This window comes from Triticum urartu, chromosome 1A, assembly GCF_056163025.1.
Source record: "Triticum urartu cultivar PI428250 chromosome 1A, HENAU_Tu73, whole genome shotgun sequence".
Taxonomy (NCBI): Eukaryota; Viridiplantae; Streptophyta; class Magnoliopsida; order Poales; family Poaceae; genus Triticum; species Triticum urartu.
In genome coordinates, this window is record NC_141873.1 from 261945654 (window position 1) to 261965504 (window position 19851).

At 44.8% G+C, this 19851-nt stretch overlaps 2 protein-coding genes across 2 annotated transcripts; both read left to right on the plus strand.

The window, feature by feature from the left end:
- The first annotated feature begins 563 nt into the window (after positions 1 to 563).
- On the plus strand, positions 564 to 7450 carry LOC125508408 (chaperonin CPN60-1, mitochondrial). The gene is made up of 18 exons (XM_048673112.2): positions 564 to 777; positions 876 to 900; positions 1556 to 1687; positions 1835 to 1994; positions 2469 to 2644; positions 2722 to 2817; positions 4389 to 4493; positions 4611 to 4697; positions 4790 to 4879; positions 4951 to 5031; positions 5112 to 5180; positions 5583 to 5660; positions 5755 to 5850; positions 6280 to 6379; positions 6543 to 6646; positions 6721 to 6826; positions 6915 to 6993; positions 7098 to 7450. Exons 1-18 carry the CDS (start codon positions 740 to 742, stop codon positions 7198 to 7200), a joined length of 1725 nt encoding a protein of 574 aa, XP_048529069.1. The 5' UTR covers positions 564 to 739; the 3' UTR covers positions 7201 to 7450.
- A 56-nt stretch (positions 7451 to 7506) lies between these two features.
- Positions 7507 to 13132, plus strand: LOC125508414 (cysteine--tRNA ligase CPS1, chloroplastic/mitochondrial). Its single transcript, XM_048673125.2, has 9 exons — positions 7507 to 7846; positions 9966 to 10029; positions 10479 to 10640; positions 10908 to 11081; positions 11179 to 11460; positions 11651 to 11776; positions 11883 to 12086; positions 12223 to 12411; positions 12539 to 13132. Exons 1-9 carry the CDS (start codon positions 7662 to 7664, stop codon positions 12758 to 12760), a joined length of 1608 nt encoding a protein of 535 aa, XP_048529082.1. The 5' UTR covers positions 7507 to 7661; the 3' UTR covers positions 12761 to 13132.
- Positions 13133 to 19851: the final 6719 nt, after the last annotated feature.

A 19851-nucleotide genomic window follows, 5' to 3' on the forward strand; every position in this document is an offset into this window, starting at 1 on the left:
GGGCCGACGGCGACATCCTATGGCGAAGGCGGGAACGGCGGTGGGAAGAAGATGGGAGACGATGGGGTCGAGAGCGAGGCGAAGAGGCAAAGACGAGCCTGCACGAGAGAAACGCTCGGATTCTGCGTCCCTCTCAGCCAGGCCTACTTTTGCATCGCCTGGGCCAGGCTGAGAGGGCCATGCAACAAACCAAACATGGGCTATTTTGCATCTAAGATGCGAGCCAGGTGCGAGTCATCCATTCAAACACACCCGCAGTGTATAAGCATAGGCATAAATATTTATCCGATGGGTAGCATATGGATATAATTTTAATCCCATGAGACACGTGGGTATGAAATTATTATGTCGGCACTATACCATACCCATTGCCATCCTTAAAAATTACAGATGTTTAAAAAAAATAAGTTTTTGGGTTAAACCTGTTCCAAGCTACCTTGCTGGGCCTGTAGAGCAGCGGCGCTCGTGTGCGAGAGGCAGATCAATCCTAGCCCATTTTCGTCCCGCGATCTCCGCGCAAGCCCACCAGTAAAACCCTAAACCCTAGTGGATGGTTCTGGATCCTCCTCGTCTCCTCTCTTCCTCTCCCTTCTTCTCCCTCTAAAATCCGCCTCTCCCTTCCCCATTCCCTTTCCTCCTCCCCAAGAAACAACCGGAGCTCGCACATCATCTCACCTCGGCGCCTCGCCCCCCTAGCCTCTACGCACCTCGACTCCGGCGCCATCTCGCTGCATTCGCCATGTACCGCGCCGCCGCCAGCCTCGCCTCCAAGGCTAGGTGAGTGCTCCCCTCCGCGCCTCCCAGCGCTGCGATCTGAATCTCTTGTGATCTTCTGCTGTGCGGCTGCTAACCCGTGTACGTGGTTGTTCGTGCAGGCAAGCCGGGAGCAGCGCTCGCCAGGTGAGAGGATTTGCCCTGCTCGAATTGCTGTTTGCGGTTGCCTGGTATTCTAGCTGGTAGTTCTAGGTCGAGTAGCGTCGCTCGGCGCGGGTTCAAGTGGAGATTCGATCGCGTTATTTAGTCAGTTTGGTAGCGCGTGCGAGAGCGAGACCCTGTGGTGTCTGTGCGGGGTTCAGTCGAATCTAGGCAAGCTTGAATTGCTTAGGATCCAGCGGATTTGTTTCAATAATAAGTAATGGATTAATGATCTGCCGTATTATGTTGTTTGGCAGTGAAAGATCTATTGCTTCCTCCTGGTGTTGTGGACTTTCACGCTCACGGTTGGCTGGTGATTTAGTCTGTGTAGTCGGTTTAGCCGCAAGGCCTCTAGTTGGTGTAATGCGGGTTGGTTCACAGTACAATTTTGCTCCAATTGATAACTTAAGTCTGTTCACAGTGGCATGATAGCAAGACCAAAGTTAAAAAAAAGCGCTAGGTGTTAATTCTGCGTTTTGCTACCGCCTTCAGCTTTTCTGACCAAAGCGCAAAAGCGCAGTTATGCTGACAATAAGCGTAATTCAGTGCTAGGCGTTTTGTTTAGCAGCAGGATGTAGTAGTATATGATATCTCAATTGGGCGTTTCTTGACATGATGCGTTGTATGTGATACTGTGTAGGTTGGAAGCAGGCTTGCCTGGAGCAGGAACTATGCCGCCAAAGACATCAGGTTTGGTGTCGAGGCCCGTGCCTCCATGTTGAGGGGTGTCGAGGAGTTGGCAGATGCGGTGAAAGTGACCATGGGTCCTAAGGTATAACTATGTCCTTATACCCTTTTTTTGGTGAATAAGCCTATTACACATTCAAGGGGCAACAACTGTTGGATCATCTTTTCTCTCTCTTTTATATTCCCATAAAAACTGTCATAGCTCAGATTCTTTACTTGTTGAATTCTACAGGGGCGCACTGTGATCATTGAGCAGAGCTTTGGTGCCCCAAAAGTCACAAAGGATGGTGTGACTGTTGCCAAGAGCATTGAATTTAAAGATAGAGTCAAGAACGTTGGTGCAAGCCTTGTAAAACAGGTTGCTAATGCAACAAATGATACTGCTGGAGATGGTATGTCATATTTATGTCCTGCTGGTTTCTTATGTGCAACCAATATTGAATCTGTTTTGTGAAGTATTCCTTCCATGCTTGTCTGTTGGATATACTCCCTCCGTCTGAAAAAAAACTTGTCCCAAGCTTGTGCCTCAAATGGATGTATCTAGCACTAACTTGATGCTAGATACATCCATTTGAGGGACAAGCTTTTTCGGACGGAGGGAGTATCATCTTATTTTTGCTGTACCGTCACTTCTTTTCAGGAGCATTAATAATGTCTTTACTCTTAAGTGTAGTTGCAGTTTGATCATTAACACTGAACAAATTTGATGTCAGTGCTTTTGTTCTATCACATTCTCAACAATTGTAAATATTGTGTTAAATTGCGCTGTTAATAGGTTCTTCCTATCGCCTTCATCATTTGTCTTCTGTTTGAATTGTTAAACCATAGTTTCTAACCATGTTGTGCTTGTTATGTTCCAAATTCAGGTACCACATGTGCCACTGTTTTGACAAAAGCTATATTTACTGAGGGCTGCAAGTCTGTAGCCGCTGGAATGAATGCAATGGATCTAAGGCGTGGAATCTCAATGGCGGTTGATGATGTTGTGACAAACCTAAAGGGCATGGCTAGAATGATCAGCACTTCAGAGGAAATAGCACAGGTAACACCCGAACTGATTAACTACAAAGTTCTTAGTTTCTAATTTATTACTGATTTTGTTTCTCTTCTCTTACAAAGGTGGGTACAATATCAGCAAATGGCGAAAGGGAAATCGGTGAGCTGATTGCTAAGGCTATGGAGAAGGTTGGGAAAGAAGGTGTAATCACCATTGCGGTAAGATTTTCTAAGTTCAGATTACCAGAACTATGTTCACCAATAATGTGTAGCCTGGCCTATTATTTTTCTTTCATTTTCTTTTCCATCCATTAGCATAACAGCTAGTCAGTTTCTTGGTCCATGGCATACTAGTGCAAACAACCTCCCCTAATAATTATTTGAGTGCAAATCTGTACTGGATACCGTTCATAGATACAGTTCAACTTGATCTATATTGACACTGAGCCAACGTTTACGAGTCGATGAGTCGATGAGTCGTTCGAAGGTTGAGACTCACAGACTAATCGTGACTAGTCTAGACTACTGCTGGACTAGTCGACATGGTACTGTAGTTCACAACTTGCAGTAATCAATTACTAAAACCTAGTATTAATATGTAATATATACTATAGAAAGTGCATTGGAGCGTCAATTTGTCCTGCAGATTAGTCAAGTAAGCATATTTCCATGTTGGATCCTTGCTCCTAGTTGGCTTCTTGCAGGATCCTTCGATGGATCATATTGCTCATTGGTCTGAGCTGCAGCTGCTGAATACAGTACTTGAGATATTTCCGGCATAGGCATTGCACTTTAGACCTAAGGATCTTGAAACTGAAGCAAACAAAACGAAATAAAGAAGAGGGCAGGGGGTAAAAATCGAATCAAAGAAGGGAAGAAGAGAAGGGAGAAATTACTTTGCTAGTATGCTTGCTTGCTTACTGCAACCTGAGGGACGAGCGGATCCAGTAGCCAGAAGGCAGCAGAGGGAGACCGTAGGGCAGATCTAGGGAGAGCAGAAGCAATGGAGGGAAAGGGCCAGAGCAGAGGAGTGCAGATCCATGAAGAGCATAAGCAATGGAGGGAAAGGGGCAGGGTGGCTGGCTCACTTATCCCCTCCCAATCCCTAAAAAATAAAAAAATTGAGTCGAACGACTCAAGGTGCACGACTAGTCTAGACTAGTCTACAACTAGTCCTTCGACTCCTCGACTCGGCGAACTAGTCTACACGAGATTTCTAGTCGACACACAGAATGCGACTCATAGACTAGTCTAGCGACTAGTCTCGACTAGTCCCTCGACTCGTAATCAATGCACTGAGCGCAGAAGATAATGTTAGACATAACTCTACATCTATAAGTCTTTTACTTCTAGGAGTTGCACTCAACAGAAACTTCAGTCTAGAAATTGAGCCTATTACAAATTCCTGTATTTGTAAGAACTAAGAAACAGCTAAATGAAACAGTAAAGTGGATGTGTCCTCAATCCTCAGTGCGTGTGCTTAGCGGGAAATGTGGAGCTAATTTAAAGTATACTTTCTTTCTAGCATTTTGTGATTTTAGTTTGAGTTTGTGTCATCTTAACTCGGTGATCAGAAGAAAAGGTGACACATTCACCGGATATTTTGTCTGTGTGGAAGTCTCAGTCCCAATCTGTGTTGTGCATAGATCTGTTTGTAATACATGATTTTGTACTGTTCTGGATAGTGAAAGTTCATGAGGGCTATGGCCATTGGACTTTCTGGATGCTTCTCTGTCAATGCTCCGAGTCTTATTTGCTTGTAATATCCTGGCTTAATCGTTCATGTGCAGGATGGTAACACCCTTTATAATGAGCTTGAAGTTGTGGAAGGCATGAAGCTCGACAGGGGTTACATCTCTCCTTACTTTATTACCAACCAAAAGACCCAGAAATGTGTAAGTACTATTTAATTTACGTTGCTGCTAGCTGCTTGTTAGTCTCGAAATTTGGTTGTTGTTTATCATAGTAGTGTTGCAGTTGTAAATGTTTTTATTCCTGTTTTTATTCCACAGGAATTGGAAGACCCCTTGATCTTGATCCATGACAAGAAGGTTTCGAACATGCATGCAGTAGTTAAAGTGTTAGAGATGGCTCTGAAGGTGCTTTTTTTGTTCTAATCTTGAAACCTTGACCAATATTGTTGTCATAGTGGTCTTCGCTGCTATAGTGACTAATGTGTTGTCCTCAACAGAAGCAAAAGCCTCTACTGATTGTTGCTGAAGATCTAGAAAGTGAGGCATTGGGCACTCTGATTATCAACAAGCTCCGTGCAGGCATTAAGGTCAGTAAATTCAATCTCCTTTTCATCTGACTTCTGTATGGCCGGTTGTCCTTAATCGATGTGGAATTCAGGTCTGTGCTGTTAAAGCTCCTGGTTTTGGGGAGAACAGGAAAGCAAATTTACAGGACCTTGCTATCCTTACTGGCGGAGAAGTAAGTTGGGAAGTTATTGAATATCTCCATGTTTTTGTGAGTCATCTATGTTTCTGAAATCAGCACATTTCATTATTCAGGTCATAACTGAAGAGCTTGGGATGAACCTTGAGAACTTTGACCCGGAGATGTTAGGTACATGCAAAAAGGTATGATCACTAGAAGTATGAGCATTTTTGAATACCTTTGGAGGTTGTTAACCAAAATGTATGAGCATTTTTAAATACCTTTGGAGGTTGTTAACCAAAATGTTCTGTTCTGTCTTTGCTGCAAAGCTCTTAAGATAATAATTCTCGCCCCAAGGTTAAAAAATGAGCCACCCCCACCCCAGCTTTTCCCATAAGCTGCCTCTCTTGATCATTGGGGCTTCTGAACTAGTTATGGGATAACTAATTTAGAAGTCTCAACAAACTTAGAGTGCGGCTTATTTTTTAATCTGGGAGGAGGCAGCTTAATTTTTAAGCCACTCAAAAGAACTGGCCCTTAGTCCTCTGATAGTAAGCTTACAATATTCATCAAATTATTTTTTCATTAATGAGCTTCCATTTCAGGTGACTGTTTCTAAGGATGACACTGTTATTCTTGATGGAGCTGGAGACAAGAAGAACATTGAGGAGAGAGCAGATCAGGTTCATGCAACTTCAATTTAATGTGCCGTGACTTGTTAATTGAATTGTATCTTATTTATATATCATGGCAACTTACATGAATATTGTGTCACAGATTAGATCTGCAATTGAGCAAAGTACTTCTGATTATGACAAGGAAAAGCTGCAAGAGAGGTTGGCCAAGCTTTCTGGAGGTGTTGCGGTTCTAAAGGTGAGGTTCATGCTCCTCGTGCAAATTGGAGAGAACTATAGCTCCTTGTTTTATTTCCTATCAGTTAGCATTACCTATTTATCTCAGAATCTCAGACTAGCATTTCACAGTACTATATTGACTGAAAATGAGCGAGACTGGCTATAGCAAGAGTTTCTTAGTTGACATAAAAATGCAACTGATATTGCTCCATCTGTACCCTGTCCCAAAATAAATGCAGTTGATTTAGTATAAAATTTGTACTACTAATTTAGTACTAAATCAGCGACACTCATTTTGGGACGGAGGGAGTACATTCTATGTCTTGCTCTGCCTGAGGATGCTATTGAATTGCTGATGGACTGTTAATATAGTAGTAATAGGTGATTCCTTTCATGCTACTATATCTTTTCTATTGTTTTGACCTGTGTACTGTGACCTGTCCTACAGATTGGAGGAGCCAGTGAAGCTGAAGTTAGCGAGAAGAAGGACAGAGTTACAGACGCACTTAATGCCACTAAAGCTGCTGTTGAAGAGGGTATCGTGCCAGGTACTGCACCATGCACATTCTGAATATGGCTTATTTTGAATAGTTTTTGGTCTTCATTGTTACTACTAGCAAAAATTGATGTTCTTTGTGTAAATTGCTCCTGTAGTTTGTATCTTAAGCATCACTGTCCTGAGAATATGGTTTGTATTTAATGGTTATGCAGGTGGTGGTGTTGCCCTTCTATATGCATCAAAGGCTCTGGATAAATTGCAGACTGCAAACTTTGACCAGAAGATTGGCGTGCAGATCATTCAGAACGCTTTGAAGGTTGGGGAGAAAATAATTATCTGTTTTGTCCTGATTTCTTTTGACTGTGTGCTGATTTCTGAAAAACCTCGCAGACACCAGTGTACACCATCGCTTGCAATGCAGGCGTAGAAGGGGCAGTTGTTGTTGGCAAGCTTTTGGAGCAAGAGAACACTGATCTTGGATATGACGCAGCTAAAGGTATGATGTCCTTGACCATTTGCTTTATCTTGTCCTATTTTGAACAAGCGAGTCTTGTTACTGATGCCGTAATTATCTCTGCATCTAGGTGAATATGTGGACATGGTGAAGGTCGGTATCATTGATCCACTGAAGGTGATCAGAACTGCCTTGGTGGATGCTGCTAGGTACTTACTGGCTACAACCTTATGCTCATGATAGTTGATTGTATCTTAGTAAGAACAATATTTGATGAGCACCAGCACTAACGTTTTGCCTTGTTATCTTGCAGTGTGTCATCTCTGATGACCACAACAGAGGCCATCATCGTGGAGGTTCCTAAAGAGGAGAAAGAGGCTCCTGCCATGGGCGGCATGGGTGGAATGGATTACTAAGCCATGAACACGGACGATATATGAAGCAAACTGGAACATATTGATTAGGGGATTTTTTGGGTGTAGTCCCATCTTTGATGTAATTTTATTGTCGCTGGGTTGACAGTTTTGATCGTGCGGACGATGTTCCAAACGGAGCCAGTGTTGGACGAATAAAGAGTAGTCGTCGAGAGCTGAAACACTTATCGGAACTGATTAGTGACACCTGCTAAAGGCCAATTAATGAAGAGTTGCGCGTTTCACTTGTTTATTCTCGTCTATAATACGACTAGTATCGTCCCTTGTTCTGCACGTTCCATTGTAAAATAATGAAGTCTTTGGCCGGGGTCGTTGGAGTGAGTCGGTTTAGGTTTGAGTAGCGACCAAGATTCCGTTTCCGTGTGCGGAATTGTTTGACAGTGGGAGGATATAAGCCCGGGATAGTTGGCTCCCCTCCGCTCCTCGACTTGAGAGATTGAGAGATGGCGGGGTCGGAGGAGCAGCAGCAGAGGGAGCTGATGCTGTTCGACACGAGGACAACGAAGGCGGAGATGTTCCGGCCGCTGGTGGAGGGCAAGGTGAGCATGTACGTCTGCGGTGTGACGCCCTACGAATTCAGCCACGTCGGCCACGCCCGTGCTTACGTCGCCTTTGACGTCCTCTACAGGTACGTCGGCCACGCCTCCTGTGCGTTTCGAATATCTGTTAACAGCTGGTTGGAGACCCGTCGATATCGATTGGCTGAAATTTCGCCGGAAGGGATACGGTCAAAACCCGCTTTCCTAAACTCTTTTTGAGAAGGCAGGTGTCGCACAGGGCGGGCACCACTACATGGGCCAGCCCATGTGGCCGTTTTCCTTTTTTTTTCTCCATTTGTTTTTTTCGGGTATTTTTCTCTCCATTTGTTGATTATTCTTTTTCTGTTTCGTCTCTTCTCTTCAGGTTTTTCAAGCGGGTTTTCTGTCTAGTTTTTTTTCCTTTTTCTTTGCTGTTTTCAAATTCCAAATTCATCAAATGTTTATTCCCATACTTCTAACCAGGCTCTGTTGCATTTTTAACCCAATAATAACAAAGGTAGTGTATCACGTGTTATTTGATACTAGATTCGTGATATATCTCAATGAGATTTAGTTACACGGACGTCAAGCAAAACGTGACTTTGCCCTCGTCCCGTCCCGTCCCTCGCGTCGCCCCTAGGGCGACTCGGGGGAGTCTAGGGTTTTCCCCCGCCGCCTCCCTCCACCTCCCCCACCCCCTCGCCGCCACCGGAGACGACCGCCGGGAAAGCCCGCGCGGGCGCCGGGGAAGGTGGTGGCGGGGTCTTCGGCGCTCCTTCGCGGAGACCATCAGATCCAGGGCGGCGGCCCCTGCTGGCATGGCGTGCGGCGTGCCTGAGGGTTCGGCCGCGAGGACGGCGAGCCGCAGGCGTGCCAGATCTGGAGGTATTGCCCCCCTCCCTTCCATGCATCCCTTCTCAGTCCCCGATTCGGTTTGGATCTTGCCGGATCCACCTCCGGTGTGTTCTGGTGGAGCAGACGGTGTCCGAGGAAACCTTGGCCGCCTTGGCTGGCCGGCAGCGGCGACGCCTCCTTTTGGCGCCGATTTCCTCCTTGGGGGCGCTGCTGAGGGCACCATCTCTCCACTCCGACCCATGTCCGGGTGAAAGCCCAAGATCCGATGCGGATCGGGCGTCGGCGGCTCCCCGTGCACCATAACCTTCCTGGAGGTGGCGCCAAGGACATTGGGATCGGATGGGAGGGTCTGCAGGTGAGGGGTGGGGGTGTGCTGCCTCCCTTTCGGTAGACGGTGTTTCTTTCTACATATTCTTGGCGATGACTCTTGGCGGCATGGAGCAGCGGAGGCTTGGCGTCAGATGTGTGGTGACGGATACGCGCAGGAGGTCGATGCTGTCTGGCGTCGTGGTGGCGTCGGCGGCAGCGAGACCAAGCAAGGCCGATGCAACAGTACAGCTCTGAAGATGGATATGTGGCAGGTGGCTGTGGCGGCCTCATACCCGGCAGGCGTCCTGGTTGAGGAGCACGCCGGACTGGTGGGTGCCCATACCCGGCAGGCGTCCTGGTTGGGACCTCAGGTCTTAGATGTTAGGTTTGGCTGCGAGGTCTGTTTGGTATTAGGCCCAGACCATCAGCACCCCTTCATCAGTTAGATAGGAGTATCGACAGAGGTTGCTGAGATGGTGGCTTTGGTCTTACTGTTGTACGACTTTGTAAGGTCTTGTGTTAATAATTAATAAATTGGCCGTATGCATCGTCCGGATGCAGAGGCCGGGGGTATTCCCCCTTTTCTAAAAAAATTCAATGTTTGGATTGATAACATAAGCCTAAAACTGAAATACATATAATTATGAAGCATGTGTTGAATCCAAGTAGCATAATATAATTAAACACTTGAGCCTTTTTTCATCCATGGTTGCATGTTGAGGTGGGCCTTTTCCCATGCATAGTTGCAATGATGAGATAAATATGTCAGTGGGATCAACTACTTAGTTATACAATATATGATTAGTCCTTGTTTTCGTACATGCCTTTTGTTTTGGTTAATTTTGTTAATTGTCAAGACTTCTGAGGGTTATATTTTTACGCTCTGTTTTCTTTCTTTCTGAACAAGATGCGGTGTTATCTTCGATAGTTGAACCTTGATGCTTGCTCTAAACTTCCAATGATACGCTCTTTTAACAACGCTTCATATGGTCTATGCTTTGAGGGAATGGTACATACGAGTTTGTTATGTCGTTGCGCTTATCATCTTAATTTATTTTCAATCAGGTACCTAAAGTACTTGGGGTACGAGGTTGAGTATGTGCGCAACTTCACTGATATCGATGACAAGGTAATAAATCATTGATAAATTTTTGAGAAAAGACTTAATTTGTTGAGTAAAATAATAAGAACTGTCTAATGGAAACTTTTGGTCATGTTGGATGAATGTACGCTATACCTGAAAATAATATACAGTGTACTTAGCTTGTTCTCTAGGACCTGTCCTATTATGCACTCAAGTGGAAACTGATGTCTTTGTATTTGCCTAATTCCCTGTTTTGTTATAATGGAGTACATATTCTATCTTCTGTTTATCGTCCATCAAATTATTTCTTGAAATTTAGGTAACTTAGGTTTTAATGGGTTTCAAACTCACTTCTGGAGCAAATTTCCCATTAAAATAGTTTTCTATGTCTGAACTATGTTCTGAAATGCATCCTACTGAAAGTCATTTTCAATATCTTGGGGGCATGCAATGCACGAGATAGTCAATTCTGAACTGCTGTTTTTCGCATGCAGATTATTAGACGAGCAAATGAAGCTGGTGAAACGGCAACTAGTTTGAGTAGTTGGTTCATCGATGAGTTCCTGCGTGACATGGTTGAACTTCAGTGCTTGCCTCCTACTCGCGAGCCACGTGTGACGGAGCACATTAAGCAGATAATAGATTTGATAACCAAGGTACTCAACTACATTTCCTCCAAAAAGAAAAAACTGTGCAACTATAATAAGGGAAAATAAAAACCAATATAGAAGGATAACTGATCAATTTGCTTATCTGTGCTTGTCACCCATTCCATGAAATCAAACCTTCAGTAGTTGCTTGTTTAACTTCCCCATTGCGCAAGAGGGCATAAAATCTAAGTTGTTTACTTTTACCGGTTCCATAATTCATATCATTTGGCTTGACATTAACAACTATCTTCTACTTATATATGCAAATGACAGCTAGAGGAAAAAGGGAAAGCCTATACTATTGAAGGAGACGGCGTATACTTCTCAGTTGATAATTTCCCTGAATATCTTAGTCTGTCTGGAAGGAGCTTAGACCATAATCTTCCGGGTTCACGAGTCGCTGTCGATACAAGAAAGCGCACTCCTGCTGACTTTGCATTATGGAAGGTGCTTACTATTTTACCTTTTTTTTTACTTTGTGGTTAATTTTTGTTATTGTTGCCTTTAGTCAAGTGCTTAATTATCCTTCACATTTTCTGTTCAGTTTGCGAAGGAGGGTGAGCCATTCTGGGAAAGCCCTTGGGGCCGTGGAAGACCAGGATGGCATATTGAGTGCAGTGCAATGAGCGGGCATTATTTAGGCCATGCGTTTGATATTCATGGCGGAGGAAAAGATTTGATCTTTCCACATCATGAGAACGAGCTCGCACAAAGCAGAGCAGCGAATCCTGAGAGCGAGGTCAAATGCTGGATGCATAATGGCTTTGTCAACAACAATGGCCAGAAGATGGCAAAAGCAGACAAAAACTTCTTCACTATCAGAGATGTAAGGGGCTTTTTTTCTGTTAGCAGTATGCTTTCCAGTTAAAATATACTCCCTCCATCCCAAAATAAGTGTCTCGACTTTGTACTAACTTTAGTACAAAGTTGTACTAAGGTTAAGACACTTATTTTGGGACGAGGAGTATATCATTTGTTTGTAGCCGAGGCTGACCATTTTGTTCTTGTCGCTGTAGGTTATCGCTCTGTACCATCCAATGGCTCTCAGGCTATTCCTGATGCGAACACACTACAGGTCCGATGTTAACCACTCTGATGTAGGCCTTGAGTTTGCATCTGGCCGTGTGTACTACATCTATCAGGTATTTAATGTTTGCAAACTTAATGTCAGGATGCTCCCTATTTTTATCCGAGTTATATAGATTTGAACTGTCGTGTTGTAATTCCTTGGACAATTTATTTACCCAGACTCTACAAGACTCTCAAGAGGTTATATCCTTGTACCATGATGATGAGTTGGACGTCCCAGTACCAGCAGGCGATCGCAAGGTGGTTGACGACAACCACGAGAGTTTCCTGAGACACATGTCGAACGATCTTCATACCACAGGCGCCCTTGACGAGCTTATGAAGCCAGTGAGAGCAATGAACAACAACTTGAGTGATCTGAAGGTATTTACGCTGCATCTTTAGTTTTGCAGTTGATGAGCATTGAACTGTGCTACTGGGAATGAAAGGAAAGTAACTCATCTGATAGTGCTGTAAAAAAAAACTCATCTGACAGTGTGTTGTGTACTTGTGTTGTCAGAAATTGCAGCAGAAACTGGAGCAGCAGCAGAAGAAAGAGCCAGAGAAGAAGAAGCAGCAGCAGCAGAAAAAGAAACAGCCCGAGGAGAAACAAGAGGAACATTATGTACAAGCTCTGGTTGCCTTGCACGGCGAAGTCACGAATAAACTGTCTATTCTTGGCTTGATGCCGTCATCTCCCTTGGCTGAGGTAAATTTATTGGTCTTGATTGATATTATTTATTTATTATTGCCACTAGTCTTTTCTGGGGGGTCGAAGATATATATGTTGAATTATTTTTGTTATGAGAATCAACAAAAATGGTCAAAACTTGTAGGTGGTGAAGCAACTGAAGGAGAGGGCGCTGAAGCGAGCAGGGATGAGTGAAGAGGAGCTGCAGCAGGTGATTGAGCAGAGAAGCGCTGCGAGGAAGAGGAAGGAGTTTGCGGAGTCGGACCGGATCAGGGCGGAGCTCTCTGCCCGCGGCATCGCCTTGATGGATGAGCCTGCCGGGACGCTGTGGAAACCATCTGAACCAGAACTAGCTGAAGAAGCGTAGGCATATACTAGTACCCATTATGTTCAGTTGTTCACGTAGGTAGAATGAAGGACTCCGCATGGCGTGCCATGTGTTTACAAATACAGCTGTAGAATGAGAGAATAACCCATTGGTTATATTCTCAGCTGTTGACAAGAAGAAGAAGAAGAAGAAGAAGTCGAGTTATTTGCATTGTGCATCTATCTGTAATTTACACTTGTCAGTCATACCCTCTGGGTCGATGTTTTTCTGGTACGGGGGCGTGGATGACTCCGGGCAGGGCATCCTTGGTTAGCTCGCGAATTGCGTCGTAATGAAGGGCGGCGCGGGAGGAGGAGGAGAAGGAGGGTCCAGCACCGCACCGGTGTGTGTAATTACACCGGGAATTAGCAAGTACAATAATAACCATGGAGTACCGCGCCTGCCTGCCTTGCTGACTCTGCACTAAGTATACAGAGAGAGAGAGAGAGACGCAGGCAGCTAGGCAAGACGTCGCTGTCCCGGGTTCGCGCAGACGGCAACAAGGCGGCCGGATGGATGCTGGGCGCGTGCGTGCTTGCGTGTGGTGTGGTGTGCCTCAGGCCTGCCATTGAATGGCGTGAAGAATGAGATGGGAGGGTGGATGAGAGGAGGAGTGGGCGCTTTGAGTCGCCGCATAAGTTATGCTCACAATGCTTTGGAGATGTAAAAACATGAAATGTAAAAATTTACATCTTAAAAAAATGCGTTTTACATCTTCAAAAAAGAGGCAACTTCAACAGATGATATATATTGATGATGTAAAAGTGCAACTCCAATAGATAATGAAATGTAGATGTAAAACCAGTCGGCATGAGAGCCGGCGGGCGAGCGCCGAGAGCTGGGATGAGCACCGGCGGACCGAGCAGCGGCAGGAGGTGTGCCGACAGCCGAGCGACGAGAGCCGGTAGGTCAAATGCGGAGGCGGGAGCTCGAATGATCGGCGGCGTGGTTGTAAATCGAGCGGCGAATTGGTCGCGACGGGACGACGGCTGTGTGATACGAGAAGGTCGAGTCTGGTGGCGGAAAAGCGGCAGCGGCAGGTGCGCGGCTCGAATCCGGCAACAGCGGGGCGTTTGGGGGAGTTCAAATCATACAGCGGCGGAGAAGCGGCCAACTTGGGCGATTTGGAGCGACGGAAGCGGCGGTGGGGGCGGTGGAACGGCAGCCGCGACGGCAACCGGCCGGGGTGAGGCAAAACAGGGGCGATGGCATGGCGGCGGCGGGATTGGGGTTGGTGGTCGCGCCGGCGAAGGCCCCCACGGGTAGGCGGCTGCGATGGAGAAGGCGAGAGGGTCGTCGGAGTCGACCATGGCCCGGGCGGCAGTCGGCAGAAGAAAGGAAAATAAAAACGGCCGGGTTACATCTTCTGTAGGTGAAGACGTATATTTACATCTTGAGATGTTGTATTTTACATAAGCAGTTTTAATATGGTTCTTCTTATTTTCTCATTTTATATGAAAGGTAAGAGTACATAATAGATCTAAATAGATCATATTGGAGACGCTCTTACGTTGGTTACCAGCAGAGCAGAGTGGATCCACAGTATTTACTCCTGTATTGCAAAAAAGGGAAGCTCGAGGCCATTGACCGGCACCGTCCTTGCCTCATTCACGGTTGATGAGTATAGATAGATTGCCTGCACTTTGCGACCGGACGGTACCAACATGTCAGGTACAGTTAAGTGAAGCTCCTCAGGTAGCTGATGACAGCTTTCGGGTTGCTTCCTGCTGTGATCTAGGCAGGCAGATGGATCCTCGCAGGCGCAATCAAATCAATCGCACCCACAGTTGCCCATTTGGCGGGCAGGTTAATTTTGGGACTGACTTTTCCTTTCTAAGTGCAGCATCACTCCCAAACACATTATAGTTCCACCATGTCATTTACAAGAGTCGGGAAAGAGGCCGTAAAAACAGGTGCATATCCTTGCACGCATGGCAGTAGTGATGGAGCTTAGCTCCTGACCTTACAATGTCTTCGTCCCGTCACGTCGCGAGCTTACGTGTTGTGTGTCTAGCATCTCGAGCCGCGGCTTGATTGCAAGACATGGTGGTCACTTTCGTGGAATCTCGTGTCATGACCGCATACGTGTGCAGCTGTCGGGATTGTAGAAAGTGGATGCGGCAACACTAGACGACCTTGATCTGGTGGTGCTTCTTGCGGATCCGACTCAAGTTTTGCGTAAAAACCCTAGGTGTGATCTTAGTTCGTCATACATGGCACTGGCAGCCATCCTGTTTCAGGTTTTGCTTAGAGTTTGTTTGGAATCGATTTTTGGGGTGAAAACCCAAGATAGGGCCGTTAGTGATTGGATCCAGCGAAGTTGGTGAGCGTGTATCATTCCCTTTCTAATGGCATTGCTTTTAAAAAATCTTCCTCTTAATCATTGTGTGGTCAAGATATGTTCCATGCAGATGATCATTGCTGCATTTTGTCAATTGTTGTTTCTATCACTTTGGTTTTTCTTTTTATTTCCCCTGCCTAGGCATAGCTTCAATATTGTATGACTTAGCCCTTTATATGGTGTGATTCTTCGTATGTCTGCGCTGATGTTGGCTTTGTGTATCTTAGTTATATGGAAGCTAGGTGTATACTCATTATGCTTGAATTTCATTGATACCTCATTACAGTAGATTACATTTTTGTGCCCTGGAACTAAAAAACTGCTCGCCCCGAGCCTCCCGGGTCGCTCCTGGGGCGATTCTAGAGGTGCCTCCAGCCGCCACCAAGAAAGCAGATTACTACCGCCAAAACCCTCGGCACCCCCGGAGGAGGTCGTCCAACGCCGGACAGCATCGGCGGGCGCTCTCCCGTTTCTTCCCCCCTCCCCAAACAACCTTCAGATCCGGTGGCAAGTCCCACCTCGTGGTGGCCTTAGCGGCATCAGCGGTGGCGGACACACTCGGATTGGTGTTGCCCGCCGTGAGAGGCCGACTTAATCCCGACGCCCATCCTCACGGTCATCTGCACGCCAGGGTTGGGCTGGGAGATTGGTCCCTCTCGCGCTGGCGGCATCCGATCATATCTGGAAAAGAGCAGTTGAGCTTGTGTCCCATGACAGTCAGAGGGTCAGCTGCCTTGCCATGCGCGCGCGCGCGCACACACACACACACACACACACACACCCCGCCCCCCCCCCACACCCCACACTCACACACGCACGCACACGTACATATTTTTGGATGGTGCATGGGAGCTCTCCCAATTTCATTAAGATAGAAAAGCAAAATCCAGTAATCCGGTTTATAAGAAAAACTAGGCTGAAAATCACAATAACCGAATCCAAGCAAAAACCAAACACTTTGTTTAAACACCCCCTCCCCAAACAGACACTAGAGTTTGACGATAGGGACTAGAAGAATACACGCACACGGCATCAAGGAACATTGTTTTAGCCGGACACAAGAGCGTCAAGGCCCAAAACTAATCAATGAAGCTCAAGAGCAACCGAACTGATTACCATACTCCCGACAAGACTCATCCATAGAGAGTCTGGCCACCACCTCTGAATTCATGCATCATGAACTAATATTATCTTGTGGAAGATATCCTATGAAGCCCACCTTTGATTTCCCAATGCCTGTCAAAACTTTTAATGCCTCGATCACTTGCAATGAGAGGAATTTTTGTAAATGTCCATGTAGTCCTTCATCTTGAGCTCAACACCCTCTACTTTGCTCACTTTTGAAAACTCATCAAAGCCTCCAACAACCTATGCTCTGCACGCTTGCCCATCGGGATGTTGCACACATTGTTCTTCCTTTCTAGATGCCCGATGAGAGAGAGAGGGATAGATAGATAGATAGAGAGAGAGAGAGAGCATATTTCTCCGACTGCAAGGGTGTCGGTGTCCCAAGAAGAGCACGTGTAACGACACAAGTAACCTTACTGAGAAAATCTTGAACAAAGATTGGTGGTGCAACAACCCGAGTCACCTAAACAACATCACTCCTCTCCTTGACCTGGGATTCAACCTCAGCGTCAGGCTTGCCAATGGCCGCCAACATGTGCTTCACAGACCCAGGTAGCTCTTCCAATTGAGCATCGGACATGCATAATGCACATCGGTGGTCGAGGAGTAGCCACTTGGTCCGGACAACATGATCAGAGCCTCGAAGCACATGATGTAGAAAAACTCCTCGTTGATGGAAATCCAAAGTCCAACAACACATCATCACACATGGTAGCGCAGCTAGGGAGACACATCACTGTAGGTGCAACATATAGAGATGGTGACAAGACTTCATCAAGCACAGGATCCTCATGATGTGAAACATTTATGTCTACCGACCCACACAACGAGAAGATCTTGCTCCACAAGAGTGCGAGGTGGGGGTGTGTTGATTCATAGGACGATCCAAGCGACCACCAATGAACGACGCCAAGAGAGCCTCAACATACGACTGCAATCTCAGGGTGTGATCGACCAGCATGCCACTGTCAATCTCAACATCAAACCGCAAATGTGCGGTAGTTGTTGGCAAGGAGGGTTTCCATGGCTGGCGAGAGGATTGGCTCTCCATATTAAAATCCTTGAAGCAGCACCAACACTTGAGCAGCTTTCGGTAGGCACATGCGAAATGCTTGCGGCTAAGGCATCAAACACAACGCCCAACCATCCATTCAGGTATGCGGCACACTAAGCCCGCTCACTAGTGGACAGGCGACGACACGGCATGACTGTCCCTGTCGATATCCACGCCCCCTACACCCATGCACCTCAATCCAACCTTAAAAACCCGCAATAGCCAGAAAATCACTTCCTCCGAACACCAAAATTTGGCCCTGGACGACCACCGACTTGAGGCGAGGCCTCATCATGGAGGACGAAGCAGTAGCACAACTTCTCCACATCTAACTCAACCGCGTGCCACCAGAACCTAGGTTAGATCCTGCCTTGGTAGCCAACAACATCGTGCATCAGCCACCCCCGACCTCCATGGACAGTTGGCACTGCAACTGGATGGAAGACAGTGGGCTCTCGATCCGATCATGGGGAAGCCACATCGTCTGTCTCCACATGTCTAACTTTCTAAGTTTCTATTAACCCCCGTTTGACTATCATTGACTATCACCAGATCATCTGCAAAGAGCATACATCATGTGATATCTCCTATATCCCTTATGAGCTCATCCATCACCAAAGGAAAAAAGATAAAAGAAGGAAAAAAGATAAAAGAAGGAAAAAAGATAAGAGAGCAAATCTGACCCATCGGCGTAGTCCTATTTTAATTGGAAAGTCTTAGTGTCACTACCATTTTTTAAATACTTGTTACAACATTATCGTATACGTCCTTGATGAGGGTAGTGTACTTTTTGGAACTTTGTGTTTATCCAAGGTCAACCACATGACATTCTAGATAATATTATTGTAGGCCTTCTCCAAGTCAACTAACACCATCTAGAGATCCATTTTCTTCCTATATCTCTCAATAAGTTGTTGTATGAAGAAAATGGCTTCCACATCGACCTCCTATGCATGAAATAAACTAATTTTTTATAACACTTGTCATTCTTCTTAAGCGGAGCTCAACGAACGTCTTCCACAACCTCGTTGTATGGCTCATCAGCTTATTTCCACAATAGTAGAACTTTGAATGTAGCCATTATTCTTGAAGATTAGTCCTAATATACTCTATCTCCATTCTCCGGGCATCTTGTTTGACCAAAAAATGAAGTGGAAAATCTCAGTTAGCCATACTATTTCAGTGTGTAAAAGGCATCTCCACATCTCAATGAGGATATAATCAGGGCCCATCACCTTCCCCACTTCCATCATTTTTTGACCTCAACGTCCTGGATTTGCCATAAAAATTGTGAATAGAAAAATTGAATCTACAAAGGGAAGAATTCTAAAAGTTGTGTCACCTCAAATAAGGAACGAATACAACAGAAAAAAGAAGAACAAGTTTCTTTCTAAGGAAGAAAGAATCCTAAAATCACGGGGGTGGTATTATCCAAAGAACAAATGGAAAAATAAATAAAAGAGCAAAAAAAACAATATAAGAAATAAAGAATTATGAAGTGATGGTACCTCAAAAAAAAGAGGAAATGAACAAAATCTTATAGAGAGAAAAACAAGTATCTTCCTAAGGAAGAAATAATGGCGGTGTTACCTAACAAAAGAAATGAACAAAAACAGAAACAAAAAGATCAAAATTTCTTTCTTTGGAAAATGAATTACAGAAGTGGTTTAATCCTAAAAGAAACAAGAGAAACTAAACATGATACTATTTACTATTAATATTATATAACTATGCCTAACATGAACAATCATAAGACTTATTGTCAAACTACTTTCTTATATACAGGAATGAAAATACATTGAAAACTTGCACACACACACACACACACACACACACCTTATGCAAAAAAGCTTGCACTATTTGGTGTTGTGCAAGATCTAGTATAAACTAGTGCAATTTTAATAATAATTATGATTCGGGTAGATCAACCAAAAGGTTCATTCCATTTTAAGGTCCTAACACGAATTTAAGTAGTATCACAAGATTGCAACACCAGATACACTCTCACATGCACAAATATAGGAGAAAATTCAATGGAAAAATAGTCGACTAAGCATAAATAAGCAAACATATAATAAAACAAAGACAAAACCTTATTTTATTGATTCAAGTAGATCAATTAAAAAAATCCATTTTAAGTTTCTAAGACAAAAATAAGAAGTGTCACACGATTTCAACATCAAATACTTTGCCGCACACACTTATATAGGAGAAAAGCACTTGGCCAAAAAAGACCGACGAAGCATCAATGAACAAAGGCATAATAAAACAAAAGCATAAATAAATAAATGTGTTTATTCTATGGTAGAATGAATCAAGGGCATTAATATACCCTTAAAGGAGAAAGAAAATGAAGGAATAACTCAAAGCAAATGATGTCGAAAATTTGTAAAAAATTTCATATAGTTGCATGATACAAAATGGTTTGCACGATAATTTCTAGGTCACACAAATTGGCATCTCCTTGGAGCATTTTTGTGAGTTCACCACCTTGTAGGAGATGATTGTTGGCATGATCTTCGACATGGCATGGCAACGCAATTATTTGGAAGTTCATGAAAAACGGGA